This window comes from Dasypus novemcinctus, chromosome 10 (assembly GCF_030445035.2).
Source record: "Dasypus novemcinctus isolate mDasNov1 chromosome 10, mDasNov1.1.hap2, whole genome shotgun sequence".
NCBI classification, from domain to species: Eukaryota; Metazoa; Chordata; class Mammalia; order Cingulata; family Dasypodidae; genus Dasypus; species Dasypus novemcinctus.
This window is the reverse complement of record NC_080682.1, coordinates 805594-829254: the sequence shown is the minus strand read 5'-3', so window position 1 is coordinate 829254 and position 23661 is coordinate 805594. Positions and strand designations below refer to the sequence as shown.

At 50.2% G+C, this 23661-nt stretch overlaps 1 protein-coding gene across 4 annotated transcripts in view; it reads right to left on the bottom strand.

Moving 5' to 3' along the window:
* AP2A2 (adaptor related protein complex 2 subunit alpha 2) overlaps positions 1–23661 on the bottom strand; it is a 113156-nt gene that overhangs the window by 26799 nt on the left and 62696 nt on the right. For 2 of the 4 annotated variants that reach the window (XM_058304891.2, XM_071217886.1), the window contains 5 exons: positions 9900–10093; positions 7262–7391; positions 3889–3990; positions 2481–2589; positions 1260–1410 (listed from right to left, as the gene is read on the bottom strand). In XM_058304891.2, coding sequence (XP_058160874.1) covers positions 1260–1410; positions 2481–2589; positions 3889–3990; positions 7262–7391; positions 9900–10093 — 686 coding nt within the window. The remainder of the gene's footprint in view (positions 1–1259; positions 1411–2480; positions 2590–3888; positions 3991–7261; positions 7392–9899; positions 10094–23661) is intronic. The other 2 variants (XM_058304892.1, XM_071217887.1) reach the window with 1 other exon arrangement.

Sequence of the window (23661 nt, the reverse complement as noted above, 5' to 3'; positions counted from 1 at the left end):
GCCTCCAACGCACCGCCGCCATCAGACAGCTGCTCCTCCTGGTCCCCGGGCTCAGGGATGTAAAGCCCTCCATTGTCCGTCAAGTCCTGACCAGAAGCAGCGCAGGCCAGGGTGGCCAGCCAGTCCAGAGACCATGAGACAGGCTGGCAGCAGGAGGCTCTCAAAGTGGGCACTGTGAGAAACTCCCACACAGCCAGGCTCAGAGCCGTCCTCTTAGGACGTAGACGAAGGCTGCAGCCTTTTAACCGCCAACCCCAAACTTAGCCTGAACGTGTACTGTCTTCAGGACGCTGTTTCTCTGAAGATCCCTCTGATACTGGAACTGCATTTAACAGCTCCCGGCTGCTGGAGTGTCTCCGCGACACGGGCCCTCACCACAGGCAAGTGCGTTTGTCAACAGCACGGTGGCGGGAGCGGCCGGCTCAGCCCTGGGCTGAGCTGCCCCCGGCGCTGGCCCAGGCAGCCCTGCTAGAGGGTCCTCACCTGCCCACCTGCCGTCAGCACTCGTGCGCTCATGGGAATTCTGAACCACCACCACCTGCGCCAGACACACAGCCTCAAGCAGGACAGAGGAACAGACAGCGAGCACTGCACAAGCGCAGGAAGACGAGCCCCTGGCTGTCCTGGAATCTGCACTACATCTCCCAAGGGTGTTGGGCCCACGGACACAGTCACGGCTGCCATCTCCATACTGACCCTGGGCAGATGCACAATGCGGCTCTGCGCCCCCAAGAGCTGATGGAGAACGTGTGCACGCACCCACACACGCCTGCATGTGCACACACATGCCCACAAGAATGCCTGCACACGCACCACAGGCCCACGCGTGTGCATGCCTGCGAGCACACGCCATGAGTGCACACGCACGCACAAACCCACGAGCACACACACATGGCTGCGAGCACTCCTAAGTGCGCGCTTGCACACCTCCCTTTTTCTCTCAGCACATCGTGAGAAGCTGGCTGGGCACATGACTGCTCAGGGCAGAGGGAGAGGGCGTCTGGAGCCAGACGAGCCTGCAGCCACAGCAAAGGCTGCCGGAGCTCTGGACAGAGGAAGCATGCACAGGGCTGGAGAGGAAAGGAGAACGCGAGCGCCCCAGGCCCACATGGGAAGGAAGAAGAGGGGCGTTAAGAGCACTGCAGAACGGACACATGGTAAATGACCTCCTAGGACAAACGCATAGGCCTAGGACCGTCTTTCCCAGCTCCTCGGGGGCCGCACAGGTCAAGGAAGAGGGCCCTGCACCTCTGGCTCACCTGTCATGGTGGATGATCAAGCTGATCGCCTCGAAGAGCACCGCATTCTTGGCGTTGGAGTGCTGGACCTTCTTCGACTTTGGCGGCTCCTGGGCTTTGTTCAGCACCATCTCCAGGCACTCTGTCAGGCGGCCCCGCACTGCAGGGTCTTCTGGGCAGGACAGGAAGTCGTCAGGAGGGGCCCGGTCCTAGGCCGCCCCGCGGCACCCACATAGCACAGGGCACCTAGAGCCCCGGGTCCCCACGTCCACACACGAGGAGTGTGTGAGGAAACAGCCAGCACTACCCCTGCACTGAAGTGGGCAACAGACACCATGCAAGTCCAGAAGCCGAGCCTCAGAGACATGCCACGCACGTGGCGGCAGCTGCGGGAACACGCCACACTAGCACAAGGGGCTGGCAACAGGCAGGAGGTGGAAAGTAGGTGAGGAATGATTTTTCTGTAAATCTGCAACTCCTCTAAAAAAAAAGTCTGAGGGATAAAAGGCAAAAGACTTGTCTGAACAGGAAAATAAATGTTGAGAACAGTAGTAGAAAAAAAAGAAAAAGGTTCCATCTGAATGAGAAAGAAATAATAGACCAAAAAAAAGAATAAGAAATCAACAAAAACACCAAAGAGTCAGAAACTAGTAAGCACGTGCACCAGGAAAACAAGCGACCCGGCGCTGCCTGAGGTCAGGATGCCTGAAGGCCCACCCAAGAAGAGCAGGGACTGTGCACACTGGGGCATTCGGAGCAGCTGAGAAGGAATCCAGAAAGCAGCCGCAAGGACAGGGACGAGCCTGACTTCACTCGGGCCTGCTGGAGCTCCAGACACCAGCCAGCCAACAGCAAGGGTAGACAGCCTGCTACCCACTCAGGACACAATGTTTCTAATGGTTTCAAGTTTTACTTTAAAAGATTAAAAGAAAAAGAGCAAGCCTGCACAAGTCCTAAAACTATATGAAAGACAGGATTTCCCAAACCTTCTCTAACAGCCCCTCTGGGGTGTGGGTCTGTGACACAGACCCACAGCCCAGTTGTGCATCGAGGGCCCACAAGGCGGTGGCACCTGGGGGCGGGTGGCACCTGGGGGCAAAGTTCACAAAGCAGGGAGGGTGGCACCTGGGGGCGAGCCCGTGGTGTGCGGTGGGTGGCACCTGGGGGCAGTAGCTGGGGGTGGGACCACAGGGCGGGATAGGTGGTACCTGGGGGTGGGCCCGCGGGCAGGGCGCGTGGTACCTGGGGGCGGGTAGCACTGCAGCAGCCGCAGGAGCTTGACAGACAGCCAGGGGGCCGGGACGAAGTAGTAGGTGTAGTCCTGCAGGTCGGTGGATGCGGACGTCACAATCTGAAAGGCAGCGCAAGGTGAGTGCCAAGAGGAGCCTGCCCCGCAGGCCACGCCGGGCTCAGGGAGGGGTTTCGGTGCCAAGGCTGGCGGCTCCTCTACGTGGTGAGCTAGGATGGCAGGCAGCGCAGGCCCAGCTGCAGTGGGCTCTTGGGCTGTCTGGGCTGTGCACCGTGGCACAGGTTCTCGCCACCCTGCTGGTCAGCAGTCGGGTCCAGCCGCTGGCTCTCAGCTGCCCAGCAGTCCTCTCAGCGAGAGTGCCCTAGCATTTCCAAGTAGTCTTTTCTTTCTGGCCAGAAGGTGAGAGATGCAAGAGGGGGGCTTCAGCCCCCATCAGGAAAGCACACTCAAGAAGCCAGCACCCTCAGGCCCGCATGTCCTCCACCCGAAAGCGGGCCACACCGCCAGCCTGTGGAAAGCAGGGCACGCCCGCACCTCTTAGCACAGCCTCTGGCCGATCGCCCTGAGTGCGCTGACTCGTCCACCTCCAGCCGTTGCGCTTCCCACCACCCTACAGCCTGCATCACCCCTCATTCCTGCCCGCGGCCAGGGCGGCTCTTCTCTACCACATGGGACATGCCTATGGCCTAAGTGAACATGCCAGGAGGGGACCCCGATCCCAGCCAGATGTGCAAGAGGCCAGCACGTGGCCCCAGCTCCTGCCCCAGCTCATGGCGTCCAGGCTGGAGGGGCCACAGGTCCCCTGGGCAGCAGAACGGGGTCACAGCCCTCCATGGATGTAGAGTCAAAGCCAGGGCAGGCTGCCTTTAGAACAGGCATCACGCAGCCAAAACAAGGCTTGGAGGGGTCGAAAGCTTTAAAAGCACATATCTGAGACAAATATTAAGACAAAGTCAGCGAAGAATTCGTCCCAAGAGTGCATCTAAGTAGGGACTGTGTTTCCGACACTACAGTGAACCCCAAGTTAAGCCATGGACTGTAGTTTACGCTCTGGCCAGTGGTGACATGCCCCAAGGGGGTGGCGGTAGAGGGCGGATGGGAGTCCTACACTGTAATGCAGATTGTTCTGTAAACCCACAACTTCTCTAGTGAAGGGGAAAAAAATAAAAAGACCCAATTGGAGGGGGGAAAGTTCCTCCAAGTGGGGCACATTCCCCTGGAGGGCAAGGAAGGCGGCGAGTGGGGCACACAGGCCTCCTGGCGAGGCAGCAGGGACAGAGCCGCTGAACGGCAAGCACCGACGGGACCTGCACCCCCGAGGTTTAGAGGGACGCTCTCCTTGGCTTCACAGATGTTCTAGAATGTCATCTAGCAGCTCGACGGAGACCCACGCCAGCTCACCCTGCTCAGTCTGGAGACGGCCAAAGACACCGAGGTCTTGAATTCCTCCGGGCTCTTCTGCGCCAGCGTGGTGATGAGGCTCGCCGCCGCAGTCGCCACGCCCTGGAAGAGCAGCACACGAGGCCCAGAGCGCTCAGGGCAGCACCCGCCGCTGGAGCCCTCCCAGCCCCAGGTGCCTCCTGACAGCCCAGGTGTTGTAAAAATGGAGGCAGCACTTAGAGGTTGTTCTGTTTTCCCAGCTTCTCTCTGAAAATCGGGGAACCCGGTGGTGCTTGGCCAGCTCCCGCCAGGGAGGCGCAGGGGGTACGGCTATAGCTCCCCAGCCCTGGCCCCACTGTCCCCGTTGTCCTCTCTGTCAGTGGTCACTGGCACGTGCCCCCACCCCATTTTCAACTGGTCCAGGGAGATTACGGAGAGAGCCTGTCTTTAGACCCCTCGGGATCTTTAGAGTTCAACACTGAGTTTGCAGAAACAGCAACTAAAAACGATCACTCTTCCCTTTTGGAAGAGTGGCCAGCCATGCTGTGGTGATCTCCAGACCACAGGGCAGGGTGAGGGGCCCCGGGATTTAGGACCCCTGGCACAAGCATGCTGACCCAGGCACAGAAGGAGTTCTGCCTCGGGGGTCATTTGCCGGTAACTCCCTTGCAAACAGGAAACTCTAAAAAAGGAGTAGGAGAGGAACTAGGGGCCTTCCATTCCAACCGTGCGTTTAACCCTTCCACCTCCACGCGGGATGCAGGGCCCAGCAGGGTCTCTGCCCCTTTGGGTCCCTGAAGGAGAGCAACCGGCCAAGCAGAGGGTCTTCAGAGGACGCTGTGAAAACGTGAACGCTGCACTAGAAGATGGGAATTTTCATCGGGCTTAGCCTCCACTTCTCGGGCCGTCTGACTTCGGTATTGACGCTGTGCCAACCCCTCAGGGCAGGCCTCTGTCCACCATCGGCTCCCAAATGTGAGCAGCCAGGCATGGCGCACGAGGAACGTGCCGAGGCACCCCGTCCAGGTATGGAGGCACTCGCTGCTTGACCGGCTCCCGCTTGCTGTGGAAACCTCAGCCAGGCTCCCTCCTCGGTAGGGGGCACAGGGGCCGGGGGCACAGCCCAGGCCGCAGCGGCCACCTCCCACGGGGCCTCCACTCTGACTCCTGCCCTGCCCACCTGTCCCCACCTGCTCACGGCTTCACACGGGCTGGGCTTTGCCCACACGCAGGTGCTGACACCACACCTGGGCCTGCAGCGGCCTTCAGAGCACACGGCTGAAACCCAACATGGCGGCAGGTCCTGACACAGCGCCAGCCGCCCCCACCCCACCCCGCAACAACGCACACACTCACACGCACACACTGCGGGTCTCCCCCGTGGTCGTTCCGGTCAGGGCACATGGCGTCCCACTACCTGCGTGCGCGACAGGCTCCCTGCCCAGGGACTTCTGAGCTCGGGAGCGGCAGCGTCACTGCGCCTGAGGGCGCTGGGGACTCCCTCCTCCTCCCCCAGCTTCTAGAGCCACAGCCTCCAGTGCCTGCCCTGTCCTCACATGGCCTACCCGCCTGTGCCCCGAGCCCCCCCTCCCTTGTAACAGCAGTCAGACTGGACCAGGCTGCCCAGCCCGCTTGCCCTCACCTGAATCCAGGGCTGTGGCAAAGACTACCTCCAACAAGGCCCGCTCTAGGCTTGGGCACGAACCCTGTCTGAGACCAGAGAAAGCCGAGCCTCGGAGCTTCTCAGCTGGTGAAGATGGACAACGGACGGCATGGAGGCCAAAGCCGTGCGGAAGGTGCCAGTCCAAGGTGATGGTGCCCGCGTGCCGAGGCCGGCCGAGGCCTTCCCGTGCTCCGGCCGTGACAGGCCCCCATGCAAGCAGGCTCTGCGGCCTCGACCAAGAACATGTGCTCACGGTACCCCTGGGGCCATCAGGTCATGCTCCTACAGCACAAGCGCTCAGCCGAGAGCTGGGGTCATGGCACCCGCCAGCCAAGCACCCTGCGCTGTTCTTGGCTGATGGGGGGCACTGCACCCACCTCCCGCAGCCTCCCCTCTCACCCTCAGGAAGCTCCTGCCTTTGTCTTCCATGAGGCCCTCAGCCTTCCTGAGCCTCGGGCTCCTCATCTATAAAGTTGGACGGCATCTGCAAGGCCTCATTTTAGGGCTGACCCCTCCAGCCCCCCTCAGGTCCTTGCTCGGGGCCTAGGAAATGGCAGTGCAGGAGCACAGTGTCTTGGCGTCACCACCAGCTCGCTCTGTGCTGGGTCCACACTTCAATTTGTTTTTAAAATAGATTCCTCCTCTGGGAAGAGCATGTGCTAAGTGGCTGTCCCCCTGTCTATGCTGAATTTTGATTTCCTCATTCACACGACAGAACTTAAGATAGGAAGAGGCTGTTCTGCTCCTGCATGATGAGGCCCCCAATCTGTGCCCCGTCCCCTGCATCCCACCCACCTTCACCGCTGTCCCCTTTTCTGTACAGCCCCCCTCCCCTGGCGTGCGGATAGGACCTGTAGCCTGCTTTTAACCCAAAGGGCAAGGCAAAGATGACAGATGCCGCACACACAGTGATGCCATGCCACGCCAGCGGTGTGGACGGACGCCACTCCACTGCAGGCTTTGGGGACACAAGGCAGCCAGTTCCACCAGCAGAGAGCTGAGGCACAGGCTCCCCCAGCCAGGCTCTGATGAAGACCCAGCCTGGCCGGCACGGGCTGCAGCCTGGGGAAACCCCAGGCAGGGACCCAACCCCTAGCCACAGGAGCTCTGAGACTCGAAGTGTGTTGCTTTCAGCTGCTAAGTCTGTCATTTGGGACAAAGCACAGAAAATGACACCTTAGGAGGCCTCGCTGTCACAACTGGCATGTGAGAAGCCCCACAGCAGGTCACCCCGGGCTCCTGAGCCAGCTCAGGGCAGACCCTTCCCACAGGCGGGTCTGGACAAAGGCATCCGACAGCCACTGTGCGGGGCACTCTGCAGACGCAGCTGCCAGGCAGCGACCTCTCGCCTCACAGCCAGACACGTCAGCCCTGCAGCTGGGGGTGGGGTCACGCCCCACCCTGGTGTCACTGGAGCAGTGGCACGGGGCATGGCCGCGTCAAAAGCCCCGTCTGCTGTGTGGTGTGGTCACAATGCTGCCAGGTGGCAGGCCAGGGCCCAGACGCCCCGGCCGAAAGACACACGTGGGGGCGCGTTTCTAGGGGCACCAAGGCAGGCAGCGCCTCCACCCTGGAGGCCTGCGCAAGTTCCTCAGCCAGTGCCGGGAAGCGCCAGGGAGGAGGGGTGGAACCGCACTGAATGCCAGTGCAGGCTTCACTCGGACCCCTCCGGTGCGAGCACAAAGGGTCCAGGGCAGGTGGGACGAGCGGCCTCTGACCCCGACCGCTTACCAAATGCTGGTCGTTGAGGAGATGCACCACGCGGGACGTCCAGTCGGCCATCGGGACAAGGTCGGGGGACGTCCTGTACAGGCGCAGCAGGCACAGGGCGGCGCTCTGCTTCACGCTGTCCATGGTGTCCCTGGAGACGGCATCACTGGTCACCAAGGGCTCCCGGCACCGCACGCGGCCCCCAGCAGGGAAGCCCCCAAAGTGCACCTGGCCCACAGCTGCACGCAGGGCCCAGCACTGCCAGGCGGGAGGGGCCTCTCTGCGCGAGGCCACCTTCTCCCTGGGTGTGCGCCTCCACCTGCTAAGGGCCTCCGCGCCCTGCTCAGCACTGGGCAGACCCGGTTCACGCGTGGACCATGTCCCAGTGGGGACTAACAGCCGCCTGCCCAAGAGCGCAACTGACACAGCGTCCACGTTGAGCATGACCGGCAGGAGAACCCCGCGGGCAGAGGTCTGCGGTCAACCCTCTCCACTCCGGAAAGCCCAAGCCTGACACTTTCCCGAGCACTGCCCACAACTTTGGCCATGAAGGTGGCGGGCCATCGTCTTTTGAACACACGCAGGGAGGAAACACGTTGACCGGCGCTTGCCGTGCTGCCTCCTCCCTCCCTCTCACTTGCCTCTGCGCTGTCCATGTGCCCCACCTAGCTCCCTCCCACCTCTAACTGCCCTCCTCTCAAAAGTGGAAGGCTCAGACAGCACCCCAGCCTATTCCGTGGCTCCAGAAAGGGGCAGGGGCTCCCCGTGCGGTGGAGCAGGGCAATAGCAGAGGGTCTTCAGAGAAAACACCTGCAGCGCAGGCCGGGGACCAGACCAGGGAGCAGACTGGGGCCTCTGCCTGCTTCCAGCCACCAGGCCTGCAGGCGCAGCTCTGGCCCTGCTTCACTGACTGCAAACTCTTGCCCTGCAGTCACCTCACCATTAAGATCACGCCGGGGAACTTCTAGTGTTCTTATCCCAATTTTGGGGGAAAAGGAAACCCTTTTTTAAAGAAAGGAAGACCACACTGTGTGGCCGTGGCTCCTGGACTGGTGGGCCACAGAGAGCAGCCCTTTGGACTCCAAGTCCCAGGGTGGGGGCTCTGAACGCCTGAGAGCCGCCGCGCGGCCAAGTGGCCGTCGTCCCAGGCCTGAGGAAGGTGCAGGAACCCGCAGGTTTCCTGTTGGTGCTTTTACTCCTGGGTGGAACCAAGCCAACACGAGGAGACCCCCATCCCCGCGGTTATTCCAAGGAAGTTAGCCTGGGTTAGGGCTGCTCTGGCTGCAGGCCCCCTGGGGCATGGTAGGGGGCTGTCCTCCCTTCTGGCCCATTGCTGTGGTCCCTCAGCGCCCCACCAACATCCGGCACACCTCCTGGGCCCGCCCACGCCTCCTTCCTACACGGAGCTGCTGGCTTGTTTGGTGCCGGCAGCCAGGAGGGCTGAGGCAGGAAGGAGGTCTACCAACCCGCCCCGTGAGCCCTGCCCCTCCACTGAACGCAGCCCCGAACAGCGCGCTCAGGAAAAGTAGGACAATCAATTTTCGGCGGCTGAGGGGGCCCTGCCTGCACCCCTCTGGCACCCTGAGGATCACCACACTGTGCATCAGGAGGGGCGCTTCTCTTCTTGAGCATCAGCGCCTCCCACATACCAGGTATCACCAACACTTCACCCCGCAGCCTGTTCCTGAGCTTCACGCCACTGACTTCCCGTGACCGCTGCCCCCTGGGGCCCGGCACCCACCCTGGCTGCTGGGCTCACATGGCCACCACTCTTGAAGCCATCCTGACCAGGCTTCCCCCCAGAGCTCCACAGACACGCAGGGCTCCTGGGCTGCAGGGAGTGGAGCAGCACGCCTGGTCTCCCCTGGCAGGTGCCAGCAGCACCTCCAGTTGTGACAACCAAAAACACCCCGAGCCACTGCTTCATAGCCTGGACCCTTCCTTGACCTGGCGCCTGTGCCGATGAAGCCAACACCTACCACCTCCCCTCCAGGCCCCACCGTGAGGTCTCAGCCTATCTTCTGTCCATTTCTATGGCCTGAGGATCTGGGAGTTTGATGGAGCCTGCACAGTCAGCTTGCAGGTCATTCTGGGCCCCGAGACCCTGTCCTCCAAGTTCTGCTGGTGCACCTGGGGGCCTGGTGAGATAGCCGATGCAGTAGGCACCCTGGCAGCAGACCCCTGGCCATGCCTGCCACTGCTCCCGGGCGGCACGGACACCTCCAACTGCTCAGAAACTCCTCAGAGCCACGGCCCACCACCCACTGGTGCCTCTCAAAATCAGTGGACAGGGGAATTCTTCAGAACTCTTGGAATTTTGGTGCTTCACCTTTTCCTGAGTTATGCTTTTGTGGAAAGCCGAGGTTAACAGCTGTGCCACATCACAAGGCACCGCGTGCTTCCTCCTCGGCTTCCGCAGGAGGGCGTGGGTGGCGAGGTGGGGTTTCCTCTTTCCTGACCTGCTCCCTCCACTCAGCAGGCACCAGGAGCACCGCCTGGACTGGATCTACAGTCTATGTGGGTTTCTTGACCCTTCGCTAGACCACCCGCTATGCAAGGGGGGAAATTAGTCCGTTTCCTACGTCCTTTAAACAGCCATGTACCTGAATAATTTAACGTGCGAGCCCAACCTATTTTAAGAGAGGCGCAAGGTACCTACCCGGCAACAAGGACTCTGGGGATCTCCCCAGCAAAGGCCTCAGCCATCTCGCGGCTGCCCACGTTGGCGATGCAGTGCAGCGCCAGGCCCATGAAGGTGGGGTTGCGGCTGGCCAGGTCGTTCTTGATGGCATTGTTGATGAGCCGGATCAGCTCTGAGTTCGAGTTCACCAGCACTGAGATGAACAGGTAGCCCTGCGTCCCGGAAGACAGCAGAAAGCACACGTCACACTGCGCCGCTGGGGGTCACCAGTGCTCTGAAGGCACAGACCCCTGTTCAGTGTCCCACGGGGGACGCCTGGCAGAGGGTCGCTGCCTCTGCATGGATGAAAACCAGGATTCTGTTACAGAAGTACTTCCAAGACTGCCACAGGCACTCAGGTGCACAACCCTGACACGACACTGAGGACACGAGCGAGTCACCCCATGAGGGTCCCACTCGGATCAGCACAGGTCCCCCACCAAGTGTCCTGGATGCCCTGGTGTCCTGACATGGGGTGGGAAGGACCCTCCATGGGAAGGGTCGCCCTGCGGTAGCGTGCTAGACACCGTGGACTCCCAGAAGCCTGGACAACTTGCCGCCTGCTGGTCTCGACCCTGCCTGCACCCTCCAGCTCTGCCACCGCCCACAAGCCCAACTCCCGGCCAGTGTCAGCCAGAGCCACAGCCACCTGCCACACGGGAGGCCCCAGCCATTTTCTCAAGACATTGCATCTGGCCTCTGGGTCACCCCAGGCCACCACTGCTGCCCAGCGGCCCTCACCCTCAGGAGGTGGGCCAAGCACCCAGGCCCAGAAACGGCTGCACCTTGCCCGCACCCTCCAGGCCCGTGGCTGCTCTCTCGACACAGCCTGCACAGGCACACTCGTGCCTCAAGGCCCTGGACCATGTGCGACCGGCTCTGCTTACCACACTGCTCCACCCTCTCCGCCCCACTGGCCCCAGCTGTGACTCTGTACTTACGGGGCTGGCAGAGGTCAGCCTCCCCTGTGGACAGGCCCATGAGGTCCAGGCTGGAGAAATACCAGCACTCAAGGATATCCTTTTTTTTTTTTAACTCTTAAGTTAAAATTTTTGACAAAGAGGAGGAATAAATGTTACTTGGGTGAAATACATAGAAATGTGGGAAGCGTCCACTGATAGAGTGTCCGCCTACCATGTGGAGGGTCCAGAGTTCAATGCCCAGGTTCTTCCGACCCATGTGGAGCTGGCCCAGGCACAGTGCTGATGCACGCAAAGAGGGCCATGACATGCAGGGGTGTCCCCTGCATAGGGGAGCCCCACATACAAGGAGTACGCCCCACAAGGAAAGCTGCCCTGTGTGAAAAAAGTGCAGCCTGGCCAGGATTGGCGCTGCACACACGGAGAGCTGACGCAGCAGATGATGCAACAAAAAAAGCAACACAGTTTCTCAGTGCCACATGACAGAAATGCAAGTGGACACAGAAGAACACACAGCAAAGGGACACAAGAGCAGACAACGGGGGGAAGGGGAGAGAAATAAAATCTTAAAAAAAAACCACACATAGAAATGTGACTGCAGGAGAAAGTAGACACTGAGAACACAGAGCTTAAGAGGTTCTGGAACTGAAAGGGCACCGGCTGACTGTGGGAAGGCGGGGTGCCCAGGGAACAAGCAGAACGCACTTGAGCTTTGACCTCTAAACCATGTGCATGCAGTGCCTCCTGCAAGCACAAAGGCCACACGAGGGGCAAGCAAAATAGTGACAACACGTTAATGCTGCAAGAGCCATGCTTCTCTTTTTAACATTTTGTGGTAAATACACATTACATAAAGTTTGCCACTTTAACCATTTTTAAGTTTCTAATTCAGTGGCATCAAATACATTTGCAATGTTGCACAATCTCGACCCTCTATTTTCAAAACATTAGCATCACCCCAAACAGAAACTCTGCCCCCATTCCCACCTCCCCACAGCCCCTGGTGACCTCCAGGCTCGTCTGTCTCTGTATGCTCCTATTGTAGATACCTAACATGGGCAGAATCATTGAGTAGTTGTCCTGAGGCCGGCTTGTTCACTTAGTGTCTTGCTTTCAAGGCTCACACCATGAGGGCATGGCGCACCGCTCCATTCCTTCTCACGGCTGGATACTAGTCCACTGTCTGGATATTCTCTCTGCCATCCGTCCGTGGACACCTGGAATGCTTCACCTCTACACTGCTGTGAACACTGGCACAAGGGGTCAGTCCAAGTCACCGCTTTCAATTCTTTGGGGTATATACTGAGACATGGAATTGCAGGGGCCATAGAGTAATTCTAAATTTAACTTTTTGAAGAACCTCCAAACTTTCTTCCACAGCAGGAGCACCACTTCACATTTCCACCAGCAATGCATGAAGGTTCTAATTTCTCCACATCCTCACCAACGCTTCTTTTCCTTTTTTATTGATTATAGCCATCCTAGTGGGCATAAAGTAGAATCTCGTAGGTTTGATATGCATTTCTCTAAAGACTAATGATAGTGAGCATCTGCCTTTAAGTTGTAAGAATTTTTTAAAATTTGGGCATATTAAAAACTCACCAGATATATGATTTCCAAATATTTTCTCCCATTCTGTAGGCTACCTTTATACTTTCTTAATGATCTTAGATGCACAACAGTTTTTAACTTTGATGAAGTACAATTTAGTTTATATTTTGTGCTTTGGATTATCAAAGCTAAGATTCTGCTGCTAAATCTGAGGTCATGAAGATTTCCAGTAAGTCTTCTAGTCCTGGCTCTCACACTTAGGTTGACGATCTAAGTTCATTTTGGTATGTGATGAGAGGATCCCCAGTGTCCCAGCACCACTTGCTGAAGAAACTGTCCTCCCCACCGAATGGACCTGGCACCATTACTGAAGGTCCACCAGCCACCGACAAGGGGCTGATTTCTGGACTCTCGTCGAGATCTGTTCTTAGATCAGGACCACATTGCTCAGATTACTGCAGACTGTGGTCATTTAAATGTGAGTCCTCCAACTTCATTCTTCTTCAATATTGTGATGGGTTGAAGCTGGATGGACCCCTGAGAACTGCCATCTCAGCTGATCCATTCCTCTGGGTGTGGACCCCACTGTAAACAGGATCTTAAGGTGGGACCCCCTCATTCAGGGTGAGTCTTAGTCCTCCTACTGGAGTCTTTACGGGAGAATGAAATTCAGACAGAGAGAGAAAGCCACACAAGTAGGAAGGCGGAAGCAACAAAACCCAGAAGAGAAGAACAACCAGCAGACACCACCATGTGCCTTGCCATGTGACAGAGGCGACCAGGGTCACTAGCAGCTGGTCTTCAGGAAGAAGGTATCTTGATGATGCCTTGATTTGGATATTTTTATGGTCTCAGAACTATAAGCTTGAAAGCTAATAAATTCCACCAATAAAAGCCAACCCATTTTACGGTATCTGCATTTTGGAAGCCTAGGAAACCAGAACAGAGTTTGTTACCAGGAGGGGAGTGCTGCTATTGTAAATACCAAAAATGTTAAAAAAAAAAAAAAAAAAATTAGATAATGAGTGGATCCTGGAAGAACTGTGAGGTGCTTCGTAGAAAAGGCCTGGATTGCTCTCAGCACAGACTTGATAGAAACACAGATGCTAAGGCTACTTCTGATGACACCTTAGACAGAAAGGATGAAAATGAAAGAAAGATGACCCTTGTTTTAAAGTGGCAGAAAAGGGAAGTGGACTTGGCGCAGTGGATAGGGCATCTGTCTACCACATGGGAGGTCCGTGGTTCAAACCCCAGGCCTCCTTGACCCATGTGGAGCTGGCCCACGTGCAGTGCTGATGCGCACGCAGTGAGTGCCCTGCCATGCAGGGGTGTCCCCCGCGTAGCGGAGCCCCATGCACAGGGGGTGCACCCCATAGGGAGAGCTGCCCAGCGCGAAAGAGAGTTCAGCCTGCCCAGGAATGGCGCTGCACACACGGAGAGCTGACACAGCAAGATGATGCAACAAAAAGAAACACAGATTCCCGTGCCGCTGACAACGGAAGCAGACAAAGAAGAACATGAAGCAAATAGACACAGAAAACAGATAACTGGGGTGGGGGGGGAGGGGAGAGAAATAAATAAATAAATAAATCTTTTTTAAAATAAAAAAATAAAAATAAAGTGGCAGAAAATTTGGCAAAACTGCATCCTGATGTCAGACGGAAAGCAGAAGTCGAGAGTGATGAGCCTGGACACTTAGCTGAGGAGGTTTCAAGCTAAATACAGAAAGTGTGGCCTGCCTCCTCCTGGTAGCTGGTAGTAAAGTGTGAGAGGAAAAGGGTGTGCTGAGAACGGAACTCCTGGGTGCAAAGAAACCAGCACTTTTTTTTCATGTTGTACAATATTCATTCTTTTTTTTTTTTTTTTAGAAAATACCAGGAATTGAACCCAGAACCTCGTACACAAGGAACAGGCACTCAACCACTGAGCTATATCCATTCCCCAGTGAGAGTTGGTTTTGTCTTTTTGTTTTCAGGAAGTACTGGGGCCTCATACTTGGAAAACAGGCGCTAAACCACCTGCGCTACATCTACCACCCAAGAAACCAGAAATTGATGATCTGGAACATTTTGAGCTTCCGGAAAATGCGTCCCAGAGAATAGTGCTCTGTGTGAGCACTTAACTGAACAAGGAACCAGTCAGCTATTTCAGTGCAAGTCAAGTCTGGAGGTGCAGTTTATCCAGAAGGATCTATGGGAAGTCCTTTGTCTGGTGGCTGGGACCCCTGTGTACTATGTGCAAAACTGAAGGTTTTTAAGAGATCTGTACCAGTGGAACCACCCAGCCTGGACTAAAAGGGACAGAGTGAAGGGAAAATGTCTTCAAAGGCAGACCATGGAAGCTGAGGTCTGGACTGAAGACATGGTCTCAGGCCAGGAGAGCAAACCCGCTGGTGTATTGGAAAGGGTGAGAGCAAGCCCCGGAGCTGGGAAAGGGCGGGACTTCTGCCCCATTGTTCAGGAAGAGCGTGACCACCCCAGGTTCCTCAGATGCCTGGGGACCTGCGGAGAGGCTGCCCGAGACTCCCATGCTTGAGCAGGGTGGAACCGAGAGCCCAGCCGTCACCCCAGTGCCTAAGGATGTTGAAACTTCCACCTCAGTGTTTGGGCAGAGCTTGGCTGCTGCACAAGCCCTCAGAAGGCTGGGCTGCATCCGGCCGTGAAGACAAACCATCATTCCATAGATGACTCTCAGACCTTGAAATCTAATGCAGTATACATGGCAGGGTCTTGGAATTGTTTGGGACCAGTGACCCATTTTCCTTCCAATTTCTCCCTGTAGGGATGGGAATGTTAATCCTATGCCCATTCCTCCACTGTATATTGGAAACAGATAACTTGTTCTGTAGGTTTCATAGGTCCATAGGAGGGCAATTGTGTCCCAGGACAGACCACTCCCATAACACGGCTGTGATGAGACTTTGTACTTAATATTGTTATCAAAATGATTTGAGGCTTCTGGGGTATTGTGATGGAATGAATGTATTCGCACATGGAAAGAACATATCTTTTTAGGGTTCAGAGGGTAGAGTGTAAACAAATAATGTTTTAGCTATCTAGGGTCCCTTGCAATCCCATATGAATTTGAGGATTGGTTTTTCCATTTCTGCAAAAAAGGCCATTAGAATTTAGATGGGGATTGCACTGAATCTGTGCATTGCTTTGAGTAATATTGCCACTTCAACAGTATTAAGTTTTCCAATACATCCAGGATGGCTTTACATTTATTTAGGTCTTCTTGTTTCAGCAATATTTTAGTTTTCACTGTATAACTCTTTTACTTTCTTGGTTAAATTTATTCATAGGTATTTTATTCCTTTCAATGCTATTATAAATGGAATTATTTCTTTTATTTCCTTTTCAGATGGTTTATTACTTGTGTAAAGAAATCCAACTGGCTTCTGCTTGTTCATCTTGTATCCTGGAACTTTGCTGAACGTCTTCATAAGCTCTAGCAGCTTTCTTGTGGATTCTTTGAGATTTTCTCTATATGGGATCATGTTACCTGTACACAGTAATAGCTTTACTTCTTCCTTTCTAATTTGGATATATTTTATTTCTTTTCCTTGCCTTATTGCTCTCACTAGAATTTCCAGTACAATGTTGAATAACAGTGGTGATAGTGGACATCCTTATCCTTGTCGTTCCCAATCTTAGGGGGAAAGTTTTCAGTCTTTTACCATAGGTTTGAGGCTAGCAGTGGGTTTTCCATATACGATCTTTATCATGTTGAGGAACTTCCCTTCTATTCTTATTTTCTGAGTGTTTTTATCATGAAAGGGTGTTGGAGTTTGCCAAATGCTTTTTCTGCATCAATTGAGATGAATTATATGTTTTGTATCCTTCCTTCTATTTATGTAGTGTATTACACTGATTTTTGTATGTAAAATACGAAACTTGCCTTCCTAGGATAAATTTCACTTAGTCATGGTGTATAATCCTTTTAAATTACCACTGAATTTGGCTTGCTAGTATTTTGTGAGAATTTTTCCATCTATATTCATATGGGATATTGGTCTCTAATTTATTTTCTTGTGATGTCTTTATTTGTTTTGGTATCTGGGTAATGCTGGCATCACAGAATAAATTAGGAAGTGTTCCTGTCTCTTCTATTTTTTGGAAGCATTTAGAAGTACTGGTGTTAAATCTTCTTGTAAAGAAAGCCACCTTGTCCTGGACTTTTGCTGGGAGGTTTTTGATTATTGATTTAATCTCTTTACTTGTCATAAGTCAAACTCTTTACTTGTTGAGATTTTCTATTTCTCCTTGAGTCAGTTTAGGCAATTTCCATGTTTATAAGAATATATCCATTTCATTTAAGTTATCTAGGGAAACAGACTTGGCCCAGTGGTCAGGGCATCTGACTACCACATGGGAGGTCCATGGTTAAAACCCCGGGCCTCCTTGACCCGTGTGCCTCTGGCCCATGTGCAGTGCTGATGTGCGCAAGGAATGCCGTGCCACGCAGGGGTGTCCCCTGTGTAGGGGAGCCCTACGCGCAAGGAATGTGCCCCCTAAGGAGAGCCGCCCAGGGCGAAAGAAAGTACAGCCTGCCCAGGAATGGTGCCGCACACACGGAGAGCTGACACAACAAGATGACGCAACAAAAAGAAACACAGATTCCCATGCCGCTGACAACAACAGACACGGACAAAGAAGACGCAGCAAATAGACACAGAGTACAGACAACCGGGGTGAGGGTGCAGGGGAGGGGAGAGAAATAAATCTTAAACAAAAATAAAAATAAAATGTTATCTAATTTGTTGGAATAGAGTTACTCATAGTGTTTTCTTATAATCCTTTCTATTTCCATAAAAGCAACAATAACTCTCCCCTTTCATTTCTGATTTCAGTTATTTGCCTCTTCTCATTTTTGTGTCTAGCTAAACAGTTTACCAAATTTATTGATCTTTTTAAGGAAACAACTTTTATTTTCATTGATTCTCTATATTATGTTTCTATTCTCTATTTCACTTATCTCCACTGTATTCTTTATTATTTCCATCCTTCTAATAAGTTTGGGTTTAGTTTTCTCTTCTATTTCTACTTGCTCAAGGTGTGAATTTAAGTTAGTGATTTGTCTCTTTCTTCTTTTTAACATATTTACAGGTACAAGGTTCCTTCTGAGTACTGCCGACACTCCACCCATAGGTTTTTTAATGCTATATCTTTGTTTTCATTTGTCTCTATTTTCTAACTTCTCTTGTGATTTCTTCTCTGACCCACTGGCTGTTTATTTGCATGGAATGTCTTTTCCATCTTTCTAATTTCAATTTTTTATGCCCTTATATCTATAGTGAGTCTCTTGTAGACAGTATATGATGGATTCTACTGTTGTTTTTAATACAATCTTCCAATCTCTGCCTTCTAACAGGAGAGTCTAATCTATTCATATTTAATGGGATTTAAATATAAAGAATTTACTTTTGCCACTTAGCTATCTGCTTTCTGTATGTCTTATCTATTGTGTGGTCCTCAACTCCTCCATTACTGCCCATTTTGGGATTTTTTTTTTTGGTAGTGTACCATTTTATTCCCTTCTTCTTTTCTTTTCTTTATATATTTTTAGTTGTTTTCCCATGGTTACATTGGGTTACATAACAATGGTTACATAACACCTTAAACTTAAAACAGATTCCGGGAAGATGGTGTCAGAGTAGGCAGGCAGGGCTCAACTCTGACAAAAACAATGGAGAAAGGGCCAAAAGCTGTCTGAGGGACTTTCTTTGGGGGTCAGCAGAGCAGGACAGTGCTGCACAACTCCCAGGACAGTGAGGGACAGAGAGAGCAATAACCTAAAACAACAAAGGTGTGTTACTAAACCCAGGTGGAGGCCAAGAAGGGCACCTCAGCCACCCTCAAGACGTTAAGCCTGGAGCAAACCCCGGCTCCCTGCAGCCGACTGAAGGGAACAGACGCCTTCCTCCCGAGAAGAGGGAGGTGTGCAGGAAGGCAGAGAGCAGTTTCTCTACAGTGAATTCTGCCAGAAGAGCTGCTCTGAATCTCAATTCAGCCCCCAGACCAGAAAAACAGGAAAGTGGAGGTTGAATGAAATACCTCCAGGGAAAGGTTTCCCAATGAGCAACATCTGCTGACCATCCAAGAGACTACAAAGAGAAAAGTTTTTTTTAGGTCTCTCTTAACCCGAACCCCATGGGAAAGAATCTGCATCCCATTAGTGAGTCCCTGGCCTGATTTTCCATACCCACCCCCAAGATGGCTCCCTCATCTGCTTGTTCATTGTTTTTGCTTCTTCTTATTGTTTTTTGCTCATTGTCTGCTTTGTTTCTTTTTTATTTTTTTGCTCTTTGCTTTTTTTCTTTAGGAGACACCAGAAACCAAACCCAGTACCTCCCATGTAGGAGGAAGGCACTCAACTGCTTTGAGCCATATCCGCTCCGTGCTTGCTTATTTTTGCCCGTTGTCTGTTCATTGTCTTGCTCATTGTTTTTCACTCGTTGTCTACTTGTTGTTTGTTTGTCTTCTTTAGGAGACACTAGGAACTGAACCCAGGACCTCCCATGTGGGAGGCAGGCACTCAACTGCTTGAGCCACATCCACTCCCCCTTGGCCCAATTTTGAAAATGTAAGCTGGACAAATTAAAAGACTGAAAAGATTAACCAAAAATCAAAGAAAAGACATGGGGGAAAAAAACACCACTAAGCAAGAGAGAGAAATTGACTATTAGAGTAAATTCGCCAACATATTCAGATGCCTAGACATCAGCAAAAAATTACAAACCATACTAGGAAACAGGAAGAGATAGCCCATCCAAAACAACAAACCAAAAATCCTGATGAGATACAGGATATAAGGCAACTAATCAATGATAATCACACACATCTCCTAAATCAATTCAAAGAACTGAAGGAAAATATGACTAAAGAGTTAAAGGATTTTAAGAAGACACTGGGTGAGCATAAAGCACAATTTGAAAGCCTGCAAAGAAGTGTAACAAAGCTTATGGGCCCCCTCTTGATCTAGAGGTGCAGTGGACATCACCATCCCAGGGTCCACAGAATGGAGGAATAAAATATGGATTAGAGTGGACTTACTGGTATTCTACTATAAAACTATTGTGATGAGTAATAGAAGAAACTTTAGCATTGAGGTGGAGAAAGTGGCCACAGTAGTTGCTGAGGGCAGGGAGAGGGTAGAAGAGATGTGAAGTGGGGGAATTTGGGGATTTTGAGTTGTCCTTAATGATATTGCAGGGTCGATGCTGGACCTCATATATCCTGCCATAACCCACTGAATGTACTGGGGGAGAGTATGAACTACAGGGTAAACTATTATCTGTGTAGTGTAGCAGTGCCCCAAAATGTGTTCACCTAGTGCAATGAGTGTGCCGCAATGATGAGGGAGGTTGTTGGTGTGGGAGGAGTGGGGTGGGGGGGTGGAGGGTATACAGGAACCGCTTATATTTTTTTAGTGTAACATTTTTTTGTGTGATGTATATATCTTCAAAAAAATACAATTTACAAAAATGATGTGGTGGGGGGTGGGTTATATGGGAACCGCTTATGTTTCTCATTTTTTTATGTTTTTTAATGTAACATCCCTTGTAATCTACTACCTTTAATAAAAAAAAAAAGCTTATGGGAATGAAAGACAAAACAGATGAGATTAGAAATATATTAGAGGTACATAACAGCAGATTTGAATTGGAGAAAGGCAGAATTAGTGATTTCAAGGGCAGAACATCTGAACTAGAAAGACAGGAGCAGAGAAAGAGAAAAGAATGGAAAAAAATGGCACAGAGTCTCAGAGAAATGAATGACAACAAAAAACACACACACCTAAAGGTTATTGGTGTCCCAGAAAGAGAAAATAATGGAAAAGGGGCAGAAAGAATATTTGAGGAAATAATGACTTATGAAAGATAAATATCAATATCTAAGAAGGACAACGCACCTCAAATAGAATAAATCCAAAAAGACCTCCTCCACAACACCTATTATTCAGAATGACAAATATCAGAAATAGAGGATTCTGAAAACAGCAAGGGAAACGCAACGCATCACATACAAGGGAACTTCAAGAAGATTAAGTGATCACCTCTCATCAGAAACCATGGAAGCAAGAAGAAAGTAGTGTGATGTATTTAAAGCATAGAAAAAGAAAAGCTGCCAGCCAAGAATTCTGCATCTTGCAAAAAGGTCCTTCAAAGATGAGGGTGAGGAGAGCAATGTGGCTCAAGTGGCTGAGCACTTGCTTCCCACATACAAGGTCCCAGGTTCCATCCCCGGAATCTCCTAAAAACAAAAACAAAACAAATCAGAAAACAAACAGAAAAAAAAAAAACCCTCAGGGAACCAGTGTGGCTCAGTGATTGAGTGCCAGCTTCTCACATACAAGGTATAGGGTTCAATCCCCAATCCCCGTGCCTTAAAAAAAAAACAAAGTGGTGAATTCAAAGTCTTCAAAGACAAAAACTCAGAGTATGTTACCAAAAGACAAGAATTACAAGATACTAAAGGGAGAACCAAAGGATAAAGTGGATGAAGTAAGTAATGTCTTTACAGCAATAACACTGAATGTTAATGGCTTGAACTCCCCAACCAAAAGGCACAGATGGATGGAATGGAATTTAAAAATATGAGCATCTATTTGCTGTCTATAAGAGACTCACCTCAGACAAAAGGACACAACAGCCTGAAAATGAAAGGCTGGAAAAAGATATTCCACAGAAATAGTAGCCAAGAGAGACCTGAAGTAGCAATAATAATATCAGACAAAATAGATTTTAAAGGCAAAACTGTTATAGGGAATGAAAAAGGTCATATATTAGTAAAAGGAGCAATTCTCCAAGAAGAAATAACTATATTAAATGTTTATGCACCTAGCCAGGGTGCCCCACAATACATGAGGCACACTGGCAAAACTGAAGGGAGAAATAGATGTCTCTACAATAACAGTGGGAGACTTCACTATACCACTCTCAGTACTGGATACAACATCTGGGCAGAGGATAAATAAGGAAACAGAGCTTGAATAATATGATATATAGGAACTAGATCTAATAGACATTTATAGAGCATTACACCCCAAACAGCAGGATATATATTCTTTTCAAGCACTCGCAGATCCTTCTCCAGGACAGACCATACATATGTTGGGTCACAAAACAAGTCTCAATAAATTTTAAAAGACTGAAATTATGCAAAACACTTTCTGTGATCATAACAGAGTAAAGCTGAAATCAACAATGGACAAAAAATGGAAAACTCATAAATATATGGAGATTAAAACACCATAATCTTAAATAATCAGTGGGTCAAAGAAGAAATTTCAAGAGAATTCAGCAAATATCTTGAGATTAATGAATATGAGAATACAACATACCAAAACCTATGGGACACAGCAAAGGCAGTGCCGAGAGGGAAATTTATTGCCATAAATTCATACATCAAAAAAGAAGAGCAAAAATTGAAGAACTAACTGCACATTTGGAGGAATTAGAAAAAAACAACAACAAAGTAATCCAACAGGAAGAAGAAGGAAGGAAATAATAAAGATAAGAGCAGAACTAAATGAAATAGAAAATAAGAAAGCACTTGAAAAGATAAACAAGACCAAGAGCTGGTTTTTTGAGATCAATAAAATTGACAAATCTTTAGAAAGACTAACAAAGAAAAAAAGAGAGAAGATGCAAATACACAAAATAAGAAATGAGAAAGGAGATATCACCACTGACTCCACAGAAATAAAGACTATCATAAGAGGATACTTTGAAAACTATATTCCAACAAAAAAGACAATTCAGAGGAAATGGACAAATTCCTGGAAACACATAAGCAGCCTATATTGATGAAAGAAGAAATTGATGATCTCAGCAAACCAATCACAAGTAAAGAGATAGAATCAGTCATTAAAACCTCCCAACTAAGAAGAGCCCAGGGCCAGACGGCTTCACAGGTGAATTCTACAAAACATTCCAGAAAGAACTAATGCCAATCCTGCTGAAACTCTTCCAAAAAATCGAAACAGAAGGAACATTGCCTAACTCCTTCTATGATGTCAACATTACCCTAGCACCAAAGCCAAACAAAGACACCACAAGAAGGGAAAATTATAGACCAATTTCTCTAATGAACCTAGACGCAAAAATACTTAACAAAATACTTGCTAATCATATTCAACAACACATTAAATGAATTATACACCACGACCAAGTGGATTCATTCCAGGTATGCAAGGATGGTTCAACATAAGAAAATCAATCAATGTAATATACCATATAAACAGATTGAAGGAAAAAAATCACATGATTATATCTATAGATGCAGAAAAAGCATTTGACAAAATACAGCACCCTTTCTGGATAAGAACACTCCAAAAGATCGGAATACAAGGAAATTTTTTGAACATGATAAAGAGTATATATGAAAAACCCACAGCCAACATCGTTTACAATGTAGAAATTCTAAAATCCTTCCCTGTAAAGTCAGGAACAAGACAAGGATGCCCACTGTCTCCCCTTCTATTTAACATTGTCTTAGAAGTACTTGCTCGAGCACTGAGGCAAGAACCAGATATAAAAGGCATTCAAATTGGAAAGGAAGAAGTCAAAATTTCATTATTAGCAGATGACATGATCCTATACATAGAAAACCCTGAGAGATCTACAACAAAGCTTCTAGAACTCATAAATGAGTTTAGTAAAGTTGCAGGTTATAAGATCAATGCGCAAAAATCAGTAGCATTTCTATACACCAATAATGAGCAAGCTCAGGAGGAAACCAAGAAACAAATACCATTTACAATAGTAAATAAAAACATCAAATATTTAGGAGTAAATTTAACTAAAGATGTAAAAAACTTATACACTGAGAACTATACAACAAGACTGTTCAAGGAAATCAAAGAAGACCTAAATAAATGGAAGAATATTCCCTGTTCATGGATAGGAAGACTAAATATTATTAAGATGTCTATCCTACCAAAGCTGATCCACACATTCAATGCAATCCCAATAAAAATCAACACAGCCTTCTTTAAGGAACTAGAAAAACTAACTTTGAAATTTATTTGGAAAGGAAAGAGGCCCCGAATAGCCAAAGATATATTGAAAAAGAAAAATGAAATTGGAGGAATCACACTACCTGACTTCAAAACATACTACAAAGCTACAATAGTGAAAACTGCATGGTATTGGCATAAGGAGAGTCACACAGACCAATGGAATCGAATTGAAAGTTCTGATATAGAACCTCATTTATATAGCCATATAATATTCAATAAAGCCACCAAACCCTCTCAACTGG